This window comes from Cololabis saira, chromosome 18 (genome assembly GCF_033807715.1).
Source record: "Cololabis saira isolate AMF1-May2022 chromosome 18, fColSai1.1, whole genome shotgun sequence".
In the NCBI taxonomy this organism is placed as follows: domain Eukaryota; kingdom Metazoa; phylum Chordata; class Actinopteri; order Beloniformes; family Belonidae; genus Cololabis; species Cololabis saira.
The window spans coordinates 32,172,101-32,186,156 of record NC_084604.1 but is presented as its reverse complement, the minus strand read 5'-3'; the positions used below and the strand labels follow the sequence as shown (position 1 = coordinate 32,186,156).

General features: G+C 40.4%; 1 protein-coding gene across 2 annotated transcripts in view; it reads right to left on the bottom strand.

Annotated features, from left to right (window-relative positions):
- magl (MAX dimerization protein MGA-like) overlaps nucleotides 1–14,056 on the bottom strand; it is a 42,345-nt gene that overhangs the window by 23,457 nt on the left and 4,832 nt on the right. For both annotated transcript variants that reach the window (XM_061746799.1, XM_061746800.1), the window contains exons 2-6: nucleotides 12,408–13,591; nucleotides 2,394–2,856; nucleotides 2,053–2,149; nucleotides 872–985; nucleotides 648–764 (exon numbers count right to left, since the gene is read on the bottom strand). In XM_061746799.1, coding sequence (XP_061602783.1) covers nucleotides 648–764; nucleotides 872–985; nucleotides 2,053–2,149; nucleotides 2,394–2,856; nucleotides 12,408–13,564 — 1,948 coding nt within the window. In that variant the 5' untranslated portion in view covers nucleotides 13,565–13,591. The remainder of the gene's footprint in view (nucleotides 1–647; nucleotides 765–871; nucleotides 986–2,052; nucleotides 2,150–2,393; nucleotides 2,857–12,407; nucleotides 13,592–14,056) is intronic.

The following is a 14,056-nucleotide window of genomic DNA, read 5'->3' as shown; positions in this document are numbered from 1 at the left end:
TGGTAAAAATGGGGAAAATCGGGGATAACAATTTTTTTTTTTTAAAGAAAAAAGAAAAAGAAAAATTCTATTTGCTGTTCAGGAAAAACAAGAGAGGAGACCGCACACTTTTGCTCCTCAGTGCAGATTTATTTAGCACATCACACTAAATCTGCACTGGGGAGCAAAAGTGTGCGGGCTCCTCTCTTGTTTTTCCTGGATCTATGCTTTGAGACCAGCACCTGTTGAGATATTGGATGTGCGCGACCTATTTTACCCAGTGTTTGCTGTTCAGAAATGAGAGAAACGCTCAGAAGAAAGCCAGAAAGTCACAACAGTAACATATGTATCCGTAGGTCATTTGTTGAAAATGTCAGATTTTGCTGCTTAATTGAAGACTTGGTTTAATTGGTTTAATTGAGGGCCGTACCAGAGAATGTGATGTTTGGCAACAATCACCTGACTGTCATTAAAGGTTAGTAGTAAATAAACAATCAAATAAACTAAACCTTCCCTAAGAAGAGGCTGGTAACTACAAGGGTTAAAAAAAAAAAAAAAAAAAAGGAACTGGAACAACTCGTTTTCCGTATCCCAAACAAGAAACTGTGCCCCAAAGCATGAACCTTTAATCAAATATGAACAACCCGTCAAAGATCAGTCCAACTTACCAGCAGGAGACAGAGCTGCTGTGCTGCTTTGTTCTGGAGGAGGTAGTGGCAGACAAACACCGAGATACTGCAGGTCAACGGACAAAGCGGGGACTAAGGAGCTCAACTTTAGGCCCACTAAACATGGAAATAAAGAATTCATTCATTTCACCACACTCGGTGTGACTGGTTTAACCACTGCGATGTGTGTGTGGGCGTGTGTGTCTGCATGTGTGTGAACTCACCCTTCTCCAGCACAGGATGGGTGATCTGCTTGTGTTTGAGAACCTGGAGGTCAGTCAGCAGGACAGACTCCAGGCGAGCTACCTTCTCCTCCTCCGTCTCGGGATTCACCTCCACTGAGAAGCCACAGAAATGTTCACACCAGCTCATTTATGTGGCCATTTATTCAGATATACAACACAGAACTGGGAAATAACAGGACAGACAAATATCCAGTGGTGGACAGTAACGGAGTAAATTTACTTGAGTACTGTACTTAAGTACATATCCAGAGGATTTGTACTTTACTTGAGTATTAGATTTCTTTGGTACTTATTACTCTTACTTGAATACATTTCCAAGACAAATATTTTTACTTTTACTCGAGTACATTTCTAGGAAGGCTGAAAAGTACTCGTTACTTTCAGGTCTGCTCTTTTTTCTTCTTCCCTAAAATCCTATTGGACACAAGCTGTTTTTGTCAAAGGAGGAGACCTATCACAGTGCACGCTCTCCACTGGGATGTACGTAAAGCGGAAATACGTCAAGCCTCCTCAAAACAATACCGCCAAAGTAGCCTGCGTTTGTCAAGACAGAGCCGCAACAACGGCTAGTTGGATGGTGGATGTTAGTTGGATGGTGCGGGTTCATTTGGTTTCAGTTCATGATTGTTAATAAACTCTGCATCATCTGCTGTCCTCTTATGATCCCATTCATTTGATTTGTTTTTGGTGTTTCTGCAGGTTTTATATAACATTGTGGTTCTAAAAGCAGCACATCAGTGCAGCTGGTTTCAAAGAGTTAATTCTCAGAAACAAGAGTTAAAAGATCCTTAAATTAATTTAGAAAAAATATAGTAATTTACTGATGTGGAAAATAAGAAATTTACTCTTACTCTTACTTTTACTTAAAGTAAATTTAAAAGCATTTACTTTTGGATACTTAAGTACCTTTAAAAGCAAGTACTTTTCTACTCTTACTCGAGTAATATTTTGACTGAGCTACTTTTACTTGTAACGGAGTACATTTTGACCAGTAGTATTTGTACTCTTACTCGAGTACTGGAGTCGAGTACTCTGTCCACCTCTGCAAATATCTGAAATCTTCACTTTATTGAACAATTCATGAAAATATTTCTTATAAAGTTTAAATAAAATGAAAAGGGAAAAAAAAAAAAAAAAGAAAAAAAAGATTCCTTGCTTACTTGATTGTTCTGACTGGATCGGCGTTGTTAAGGAAACTGGAGACTCTGATGAAGCGGTGCAGGCTGTCTTGTCATTGATATGAGCGTCAAGAGCTTCCTGAAACGTTAAGAACATTAAAGTTTAAAGACTTCACAAGAACCTGTGCAGGCTAAGAGAAAACCACACACACACACACACACACACACACACACACACACACACACAGACAGAAACACAAACACACACTTGACATCATTAAAAATATTCCACTGCAGGGAGGTACAGCACACATAATTAAATGAAAACATTCTTTGGAGACATGCTGATGAGCGCTCAGCCTTGTTTCCAGTTGTGTTTCTACCTTTGAGGTGAATGACACAAACAGCAGGCCTTCCACTTCATCCAGCTCCGGTTGCATAGCGACAGTCAACGATGGGCTGTGGACTACAGGGCGGGAAGCGGCTGCAGTCTTCCAAACTCTTCTGTAGTTAGCCCAATACCTTTTCTTCATCCTCCTCTTCTTCTTGCGACACCGGGGTGATGATCCGGGGGTGGATGTTGAGGAAGAGGGGGTCATGGACCTCGCTTTAGCCAACATTGACCCTTTCAAGCCTTGCTGCATTTCAGGGGTTGCACAAGTGGCGTTTTCTTCTTGGGGTTCAGCAGGTTTTTGGACCAGCACAAGCTCCCCCAGGGCATGTTTGCCCCTTATACAGGGAACATATGGGGCGCCGGTACTGGCAGGGTTGGACATTATGGGTTTCAGCACCAGTCCGGTCATTTGATTACTTGACAAGGAAGCAGAGCCACTGTTTTTCTTCGTGCTGTAAAAAAACAAAAAGTTTATTAGCACACACAAAACTAACGAAAAGTAAAAAAATGATAATCTCTTTGGAACACATTTAAGAAGGGACAACATTTGGCAATGAGATTATAACAAGCTCATTTAAGACATTTAATGGCCAAAACGCTGATTCCCGTCTCTTTTCTTTGATGTGATCAAATTATTGTATGTAGTCCTTAATTTTGCATCTGATGTTCTTTAATGCAGGGAAGCAAGAGATCAGATAAGTCCCTTGGGTTTAGGCCTGTGTTGAAAAAATTGATTTCCCAATTCTAAATCGATTCTCATATTAATTCCTAAAAATCGATTCATATGTCTAAAGATCGATTTTTTTTATTTTTTTAAAAAAATGTATTTATTTATGTATTTTTTTTTCATCATTTCATTACAACTTTTGGTTATTTTTTTGTTTATCCCCAAAAAAGTAATGTTTTGTTGGACACGAGAATAACTGGTGCCATGTTTTTGCCTTTAAATATGTTTAAAGGTATGAAAACATTAAAGTGTTAGGTTATAATTGCATAAATTGTCTATATTTCATTACTTTATATACTGTCTTGGGGTTACATTTGCAAAAAATGCTAAAAACCAAATGCTCAAAAATTAAAAACCAAAATAGACCGAAAATGAAACAAATAAAAACGGAATGTGGGAAAAAATAAAACCGATTTAATTCGTCCTGTTTCCTCCCTGGATCTGTTTGGTAATTCTGACCCACACGATGTTTCTGAAAGCAGTTCTATCAGCATTCTGGAAGGTGATTGGTCCTTACAGCATCATTAGCTGCCAATACTTGCTGTTGAATCTCAATATTATACTAGTATTAATATGTTGCAGAACTACAGTCATATGATTCATGCAACAGCTCAAAAAACAGTTTTAATAACACTAACCCAAATCAATATCGGAATCGAATCGAGTCTTGATAATCGATTCTGAATCTTAAGAATCGGATCTTGATATTTGATATTGATACTTGATATCCCCAGCCCTATTTGGGTTTACTAAAGCACCTGTGTTTCATCAACACAAAATACAACCAATGAGGCATTCGCTGTGTCAGCGTCAACCCTGGGTCTTATTTGCTACAACTAACAAACCGTCCTGTGTCAATAAAAACTGAATATTATTCCACCATGGCCTATGATGATTTAGAAAAATTTAAATACTAGACAAGCAGTTGATACATCAAGGTTGAGGGAGAGAGAGAGAGGGAGAACAATGACCTGTTAACCAGTGGGGAGAAAGACGAAAAGAGCCGCCAAGAATCACTTCTGGAGTCATTCAAAAACTAAAGTAAACTTTCAGCAGACAACGTAAAAGCCAAGGGGGTTACAGAGAAGTTGCTCAACTTCGTCGTACTCTATTACCAACTGTTACTGGTTGTGGAAAACGAGGGGTTTCGGAGCCTGATCGAACACTTACAGCCAAGGTGTAGTTTATCATGCAGGAGATATTTATCAGAGACTGTGCTGCCCGAACTATACAAACAAGTGTCAACCAAGTTAGCCAATAAGTTAAAAGGAGCTCCAGCCCTGAACTTTACTACAGATATTTGAACTTCAGATGTCTGCCCAATGTCGCTGATAAGTCTCACAGTGCACTGGGTTGACTCAGATACACACAGCCTCTGATGCAGTGCTTCAGGTAAAAAGGTGCAGGTGGGGGTGGGGGTTGGGGGGTCACACAATCGAGCTCTATTACAGAGATGTTAAATCACTGGGAGATCCCTCTGGAAAAAGTGCATGTCATTCTTCGGGACAGTGCAAGTAACATGAAAGCTGCTATGGAAGACATGGCAGTTCCTAGTCTGGGATGTTTTGCTCACAAGCTGCAGCTTGTGAACGAGGGGCTGATGTCACAACGCAGGATTAACGATGCATTAGCAAACAGCAGAAAGATCGTTGCACATTTCAAGCACTCGACTGGCACAGTCTCGCTTGGAAGAGCTGCAGCGTGAAATGCGAGGTGCGGGAACCACGACCACCCGGCACGACTCGTTCAAGATGTGCAGAAAAGATTGAACAGCTCTTTCTATATGATCAAGAGGCTTGTGGCGAAGAAGCGACCTCTTTGTGCTTATGCTGCCGACCACAACTCACCAGCAACACCGTCAGCCAACCAGTGGGGTTTACTGGAAAATACAATGACGGTGCTGGAAGTTGACGAGGGAAATCAGCTCAGCGACCTCCACGGCAGCCGGCGTAATCCCAGCCGTCACAGTTTTACAAACGCCTGTTCGCCGTAGAGAACAGCCACATCAAAACAATGACATGCACACTCCTCCAAGCTGTCAGCAGGCGATTTAGCAGCATTGAAAGTGAATCTCTCTACACAGTTGCCACTTTACTGGACGCTGGATACAAAGGACAGGTGAGGCATATTTCTATTAATGCCCTATTTATTAATGTAGGCTACGTATTGAATTGAAAAAGTAACACCTGATCTCTCCGCCTGTGTGCATGCATGCAGGCCAGGTTCTTGTGTTTGTTGCAGGTTCCAACAAATACAGTTGTACTCTAGGGCTGCAACGATTTGTCGACGTTGTCGACAAAAATCGATAATCGAAATTGTCGACAATGAATTCCATTGTCGACAATTGATGCCAGACGTGTTTTTCCAACGGAGTGAGGCGTGTCACTTCAATACAATCTCTGCCGAGAGTCGCGCATGCACGATAGCGTCTCAGTGCAGCTGCGGGTAATAAAACTTCAAAAGTTTGGGAGCATTTTAGCCTGGATACCCCGAATAAAAAGATTAGTTGCAAGGTTTGCAAAGCCGACCTTGCTTATCACGGAGCACGCCGGTAATACATTTGAAGAGAAAGCATGTCAGACTGTTGAACGAAACGGACCCGCCTTGGTAAGATATTAAGCGTATTTTGGATGTAAAAGAGAGCTTTAACGTTATGCCTGACTGTGCCTGACAAAAGTATTTTAAATTAAGTCAGATATCTGGAGAAACTGCGTTTAGTGTCTGTGGGCGCATCTTGGATGAGAAACCCGGGATTTGGGACGCAGTCGGTCAGCAGCATTCTCTCCCTCCACAGCAATTTAATGGCCAAGCGATTCATTTATTAAATTAATTTGTTTCTTTCTTAACTTTGTTTATTTTGTTATTTATTAGTATTATTTGAGCCTATCACAGCCTACTCGTTTATATAACCTCAATCATAATTGATGCAGCGCGAAAAGAGGCTTGCGCGATGATGACAATGATGGATTTGCATCTAACTTTCAGTCATGTGCCTATGAACTGTCAATTATCCATCAAACTCCACAATGGTCATGTTAACATTAGATCAGATAGATTTGTCTGGACATTTCTCTTGTGGGACGGGAGAAGACACTAAAACAATGCATCTCTATTATTGTGCGCCGTGGAGCAAGCACCAGCTGATGAAGCAGGGACAAAGGAGGCAGAGCCAACAGAAAATGTTGCTCACATGGAGGCTGGTTCTCCTCCAAGCACAAGCAGGAGGAGCTTCAGCAGTCTGGCAGAACTCTGGAGGAACATGACGACCTGCACAAGGTTCCCGTGCAGCGGTTAACCAAATGCAAATATATTTGACAGAACCAACAATGGGTGAACAAGATGGCCCTTTCCAGTACTGGGCAAACCACCACGCTCCCTTTCCTCTCCTTGCTGCTGTTGCAGTAAACTTCCTGAGTGCTCCTTCAACCAGTGTGGAAACTGAAAGACTGTTTAGCACAGCATCCTATATTGTGGATTAAAGAGGAATCGTCTGATAGCAGAGAGCAGAAATGCTCGTATTCCTCAAAAAGAACCTGCCAATGTTTAAGAGAAATGTGTTGAACACCATGTCCCTTTCTCAGTCATTGACTTTTTATTTTCAAGATGTTTACACAGACTCTGGTGTTAAGCTTATCCAGGTCACCTTCAATGCCAAACCTCCTGTACTTCAACTGTGCTGTTCAGATGCACACTGTTTTATTGATGGTGTTTGGCTACCAACTTTACAGTACACTTTTTTCTTTTATTTAAAATATTTGTATCTGTGCTGTTTAGTTTATATGACAGGGTTTTTGGTTGTTTTTTTTAATCGTGTATTGTACTAATATCTAATAACCATGTCTTGAAATTTAATGAATATCAATTAAAAACCCTTACAGTTGCATATTTTCTCTTCAGGATGGTATTTTTCCTGTTTTCTGATCTCATACTCATGCGTGATACTATATTACAGCCTCATAAAAAAAACAACAAAACAATAATAAAAATAACAATAATAATAATAATAATAACATAAAAAGCAGACGTCTTGGGTGATGCAAATAAGAAGCCGTAGCTTGAAGACCCTTGCTTATCGTTAAGGTCTCCTGATTGGGAACACTTTGGTTTCCTGGTGAAAAACAACAACGGACAAAAAGACAAGAGCAGGGTGCCGACGTTGTTCAACAGCAATCAGGCATATTTCTGGGAACACGTCAAACCTCATAATGCATTTGAAATGGCAATGTGAATGTCCGTGCTGCAAGGAATGTGTGAACCGTTGTTTGCAAAAGTTGAAAATTAAACAAAAGCTTTTTATGTTTTTTTTCCCTTACTGTACCCAAAATTAACTGAACCGTGACCTCAAAACCGAAGTACGTACTGAACCGGGATTTTTGTGAGCCGTTACACCCCTTGTATATATATATATACCGTATTTTCTGGACTATAAGCCGCTACTTTTTTCATAGGTTTTCAACCATGCGGCTTATAAAAAGGTGCGGCTATTCTGTGGATTTTTCTTCCACCGCTAGGGGGAGTGCTAACCGGAATTAGAATAAAAACTAAGACAAAATAAATGCAAAGAAGAATACGCTACTTCTTCTTTAGCAGATAGAAGTAGGTAGAAGCAGATTTCAAACAGATAAATAGATACCGGTTATTTTCTCTTGGTTCAGTCCAGTTTTAATCAGAAAAGTTGCTGCCGTGTTAAAAGACACTGTTGGGGAAGGATCTATTTAGGTACAAACATGTACATCATTTACAGTTCAAAATCCTTCTGTACATGTAGTATATATCTAATCTAACAACATAAATATCTGCGGCTTGCATATCTTTTTTTTTTTTAAATAAAAGTGGGTGCGGCTTATATATCTTTTTTTATTGTTTTTTTAAAAATAGAGCGGGCGCGGCTTATATGCAGGTGCGGCTTATAGTCCAGAAAATACGATATATATATATATATATATATATATATATATATATACACACACACACATACATACACACACACACACACATACACCCACACACATACAAACATAAAATAAATAAATACACAAACTGGTGAACCCTGCAGCTGCAAGTTGTTAAAAATCTCTGTTTTGAGTTATAGAAAGCTAACAGGTGCTTGTAATGCTGAACTGGGATTTTTCAGATCCTCAAAGCACTGACAGTAGCTGTAGCTGAGTATATTAGTCCCACATTCACTGTTGTGGTCAATACTGGCAGATTTCCTGGATTAATAAAGTTGGTGTAGAAGTGTTTGTGGAGACCAGTTCCTGCTGAGTAGTAATTTCCAGCAGCAGAACTAACATTAGCATCAAGTCACTTCCTCATGTACATCAGGTATAATGGTGATTATTAAACTAGGGCATTTCACTACAGGATCATTTACTGTCTAACACTCTAATTCGTTTGGTTTTGTCTGACCAGTCACAACAAATTAAAAAGATGTTCAGGCCTGGTATAAACTGTGTGTCCTGCTATGAAAACATGTTCACATTTTGAATTAAAACGCACCCCCACATGCATTTTGAGCAACTGCTTGTGATTCGATGTCCGTTACCCCACTCTAAATGCAAATTAACAAGTAACCTACATGGCAAAGTCAGCAGAGCAACAAACAGGACATAACTACGGTAGGTCTTCTAAAAATAAAATAAATAACAAATACACTGAGTCAACTAAACTGTCATTTTTCCCAAATTTAAAAAAAAAGGATGAAATCCTACGATCAGTCAACAGCAGGTTTGCTCTGTGTTATTGATCTCCATCCATGGACTGTGTGATTCCAGTGTGAAACAACAGACAGCACATCCCTCATCATTTCTGTGCTCTGTTTCAAGTTCTGATGTTAAAACTCCGGTTACGAAAAGCAGAAATGCCTCGTGTGCGGTTTAGCTCTGAAAATTTGGTTTAAAACTTTTTAAGAATTGACTTCCAGACAAGATAAAACAAATAAAACGTAAAACTTAAAACGTGCATCATTCAGAAAACAAGCTAAAATAGGTGGCAAAAATATTGCTCTCTCATTGACCTTGTTTATGTGACTGGTGGGAGGCAAAATTGAAATTATATTTTAAACATTTTATGAAATAACTGACCCAACTCACTAGTCGCGTTTCCATTACACGCTTGCACACAAGAAAATCGAATCTCTGAAAGTTCAATAGGGCTGCAGGGGGTTGGTGTTTCCATTGATTGCCGTTTTCCGAATAATCGTAATTCTCATAACTGAGTCCTACAAGACTTCACTTCAAAACAATGAAAAAGAAAATCTAAATGTTGAAGAAATTGCAATCAACTATCTCAAGTCTTTGACAAATTATTGCGATTGCTGCTACCGCCGTCGAGAAAAATAGTCAGATGATGAAAGCAGCGGAGGATCATTCAAATGATTATTGAGTGGTAACGCCCTAATGTAGCGTACAATAATTAAGTTGTGTTACATGACAACTATATTGTATTAATGAGGTCAAAAACAGCTGATTAGTGCCATTACCATTACAGGATGTATTTTTACCAGAGTTGGTTTTGTGCAAATCTAGTGGTGATGGAAACACGCCTACTGAAGCTGTAAGATTGTAATAAAAAAACAAGCACATTTCCTACGATGTCAGCTTTCAATACTTTGCACACTTTGACTCTAATTGATTAAATTTGATTTTGGAGGTGTTGTTGGAGAAATTAAAAAAATAATAATAAATAAATAATATATATATAAATTGTCTGGGAAGAAGACTCAGCACTATGCATCGTGCATACAAACATCAAAACATGTTCACAAGTGATGGAAGAAGCATCATGATTTCAGCTTGACTCACTAGCTCCGGGACTGTACAACTTATCAAGAAAATGCATTCCCAAATACAAAAAAATACCCTACAGGAAAATGACAGAGTGGCTGTCTGCTGCCTGAAGCTTATTTGATGTAGAAGTGATGTAACAATAACTGAAGTACTGAAGTAAATTTAACACAGAATGGCTTCAGAAAATGAAAACCATCTTTTTGGAGTGGTTCAACCAGAGCCAAGAGATTGAACCCCACAGAGATGCTGTGGATTGACCTTCTGAATTGCTCACATTAGACATCGAACAAAGGTATCTGAGCTTTGGGAGTTCTGTAAAGAGCAACAATCAAATTCCTCCTGAACGTTATGCAGGTCTGATCCAGAGCTACTGAGGCGCTTACTTGAAGTCATTACTGCCAGTGGAGGTTCAACGCGCTTTTAACTCCAAGGGTTCACTTAATTTTTCTTCCAGCACAATGAATGTTTAAAAGGTGCTCAATAAACACAAGAGAAATCATCATTTGCCATCAGCTTAAGCACACTGTGTCGGTCGACTATTGGAATGTTTTATGGCATTGACGATTACGTTTAATGGTACATTAATGCAAAAGACTAATTCATTCCATATAATTAACATACGGACACACTTGCACAATAAATTGTGCAAGTTGAAAATCTGGTGTCTATATGAAGTGTTCTTCCAAACACTGGATTAGCGCAAAAACCATGCCTCGTTAGGTCAGTAGTCGTAACTTTAATTTGGCCACATTCACCCTCTGAATGTAACCTGAGCGACCAAAATTCACCCCAATTCTCCATTCAGAGTGCTTACAACCATATTTAAACATGTTCCTTTTAGGGCTGCAACGATTCGTCGACGTTGTCGACAAAAATCGATAATCAAAATTGTCGACAATGAATTCCATTGTCGACAATTGTCGCCAGACGTGTTTTTCCAATGGAGTGAGGCGTCTCACTTCAATACAATCTCTGTCGAGTCGCGCGTGCACGACAGGGTCTGAGCGCAGCTGCGGGTAATAAAACTTTGATAAAAAATAAAATAAAAAGTCTGGGAGCATTTTAGCCTCGATACGGTGAATAAAAAGATTACTTCCAAGGTTTGCAAAGCCGACGTTGCTTTTCACGGGAGCACTTCGGTAATGCATTTGAAGAGAAAGCACGTCGGAGTGCTGAACGAAACGGACTCGCCTTGGTAAGGTATTAAGCATATTTTGGCTTTAAAAGAAAGCGTTAACGTTATGCCTGACAAAGTATTAAATTAAGTCAGATATTTGGAGAAACTGCGTTTAGTGTCTGTGGCGCATCTTGGAAGAGAGACGCACGGGACCGCAGTCGGTAAGCAGCATTCTCTCCCTCCACAGCAATGTAATGGCCAAGCGATTCATTTGTTAAATTAATTAGTTTCATTCTAAACTTTGTTTATTTTATGTTATTTATTAGTATTATTTTGAGCCACTCACAGCTACTCTCGTTGCTATAACCTCAATCACATAATTGATGCAGCGCGAAAGGCGAAAAAAGGCTTGTGCGCTGATGACAATTGATGGATTTGCATCTAACTTTCAGTCAGGTGCCTATGAACTGTCAATTATTCATCAAACTCCACAAATATCATGTTAACATTAGATCAGATAGATTTGTCTGGACCTCTCTCTTGCGGGACGGGAGAAGACACTAAATCAATGCATCTTTATTGTGCGCCGTGCGGGCATGAATTCTCAGAGTTTTGCGGGAGGGGCGGGAGTGTAACACACATTGCAGGCGGTAATGGTCAGAAATTCAGCGGGAGCAGGATGAAGAAAACATTCCCGCTATATCAGGGCTCTAGTGCCATCTTTCTTGCGTTTATAATCATTTGCCACATAATTAAAGCAACCTCATACTAAATTAAAAAAAAAAATTAATAATTATCCGATTAGTCGACTAATCGTTTCAATAGTCGGTGACTAGTCGACTATTAAAATAGTCGTTAGTTGCAGCCCTAGTTCCTTTGTGAACCAATAAACCATAACTCATCCTAGCTCCAGGTTTGAACAGAGAAAAGGGATCATTTCTTAGGGTTTTATTTTTAACTCAAGTATCCAAGCCTTGAGATTATCTATCATCCAAGTACCTGATGAACTCAAATGAGTTTTATCAGTTCATGGAAAGACATCTACTGTTCAATTTAGCAATAACCAGCAATTGATTGCTGATGTTCAATCGGTGGGTGTGAGTGGCAATATGCCAAATCAATATGCCTTGCAGACACAGTGTAAAAATCAGAGCAATCACAGCTGTTATTGCCCTACATGTCATGCTTTGTCATGACACGCCGTAATATTTTTGTGAAAAGCCTCTAGCTATATTAAAGTAGAACCATAAGCCAACCTCCATTATAGAAATTCAATAAACATAAAAACAATTATAAAAAGAAAAAAGACAGAAGATAACCATCAGTGTGTGGGACAGTGAGCTAATCAAAAGTGAAACCAAATCGCCTTACCTGAAATCCACCGCCTCCTCCTTGTGTTCACTGGATTCAGCAGGTGTTAAAGCTGCAGGCTCTGCGTCCGTGTTCGCCACAGGTTGAGCTTCTGTATGGATTCTGTTCAGGCGGGGGTTGTGCCCATCCTCCCTAAAGCCCTTTGCAAATGGGTTATGGTTAATTTTCAGCTGAGTGATGTGAAAGTTCTGATAAGTCGTCACAGCCATAAATTCCGTTTGTGGGAACGTAAAGGTCATGCTTTCAGGTCCCATAACCCAGGCCTGGGCAGGCGTGGCTGCACCTTTATCTGGAACGGGAATAATGTGGAGCCTAGGAATGTAGCGATGCATGGAGTGTAGGATCACGTGACCATCCTGGTCCTGGGGGTTATTGGTCAGTTTGAGTTTATAGAAAGACACAAAACTACTCATCCACTCTGAGCCCTTGCATGGGGAGTAATGGTGGGGAAAGGCTCGGATCAGACCCTGGGTCTGATGCTCCGCTGGCCCGTGGACCTCCCATTTGAAAGTGCTCCAGCGGTACCTGTACTGGCCCAACGGAGCTATGGACAAGACAAGACTGTACATCCGCTCAGGGTCGAGGCCAGACAAGCGATATCTACAGTAGGGGAACATGCGACGGCCCTGTTTGGTGAGAATCATCTCAGTTCCACAGTGACAGAACTTCTTCCACACACTGTTGTTCTCCAAAGTGACACTGACACCTTTGAAGGCCAACACCGAAGGAATGCTTTCTACCATATCCATACTTCCAAATGTGGCAGACTGAGAAATATATGTCCACGGCGTTGATTCGGATAAATCAACAAGACCACTCCCTGTTTTCTCGGGCGATGTACGTGAGGTAGCAGGACTTCTTTCGAACGAATCTTCCAAGGAAGAAGTAGATGTTCCCGCAGGCTTGGCTGGGCTTGCTTCAGCCAGGCAGAGCAGAGAAGAGAGAGCGGAGCTGCAATCATCACTTGCCATGGACACGGCTGCACTCTCAAGTACAGGTTCGTCGGTGGAAGTAAGTCCTGTATCGGTTGGACAAGGAGGCGCTGAAGAAGGGGGAGGTGAGACGGGCACGTCAGGCAAACCCCCCCTTTTTTCCTCCACTGCATGGTTGTCCTCCATGGATGCAAGTTCAGAGTCGGTTGCTGGCGTCACTGACATCTCTGATCATCACACTGCATTTGGCCCCTAGGTGAGAATGAAATAATGTTATCTAAATATCAAAGCACAGTTCAACGTGATAGGAAATTAAGCAGAAGAAAATAAACAATACATGCTGAGATGTCTAACAGCATTCATCCACAAAAAACAAACTTCTGCAGAAAGCAATCAAGATGTGATAAGTATTGAGAGTAAGAAGTTGATATCACTTATCAATTTCTGCCATAATTAAATGATTAAGCTGAATGAGCAGCGTTTGAGAGATATTACTGTTGAGTTTGGTTGGTTTTGTGTCACGACTTTGTTATTCCAGGACAATAAAAGCTGACACATACAGATCTATGATACCGATCTCAAGGAGTATCTCAAAATATTGCTGGTTGGTCCTGGTATTTAGTTTTTCCTGTTAAAGCCCCTTTAATTACGTTTTCTCCTCCTCCAGATCTTCCCCCAAAAAATGTTTGTTGATTTCTCATTGTCTTGATGTCAAAA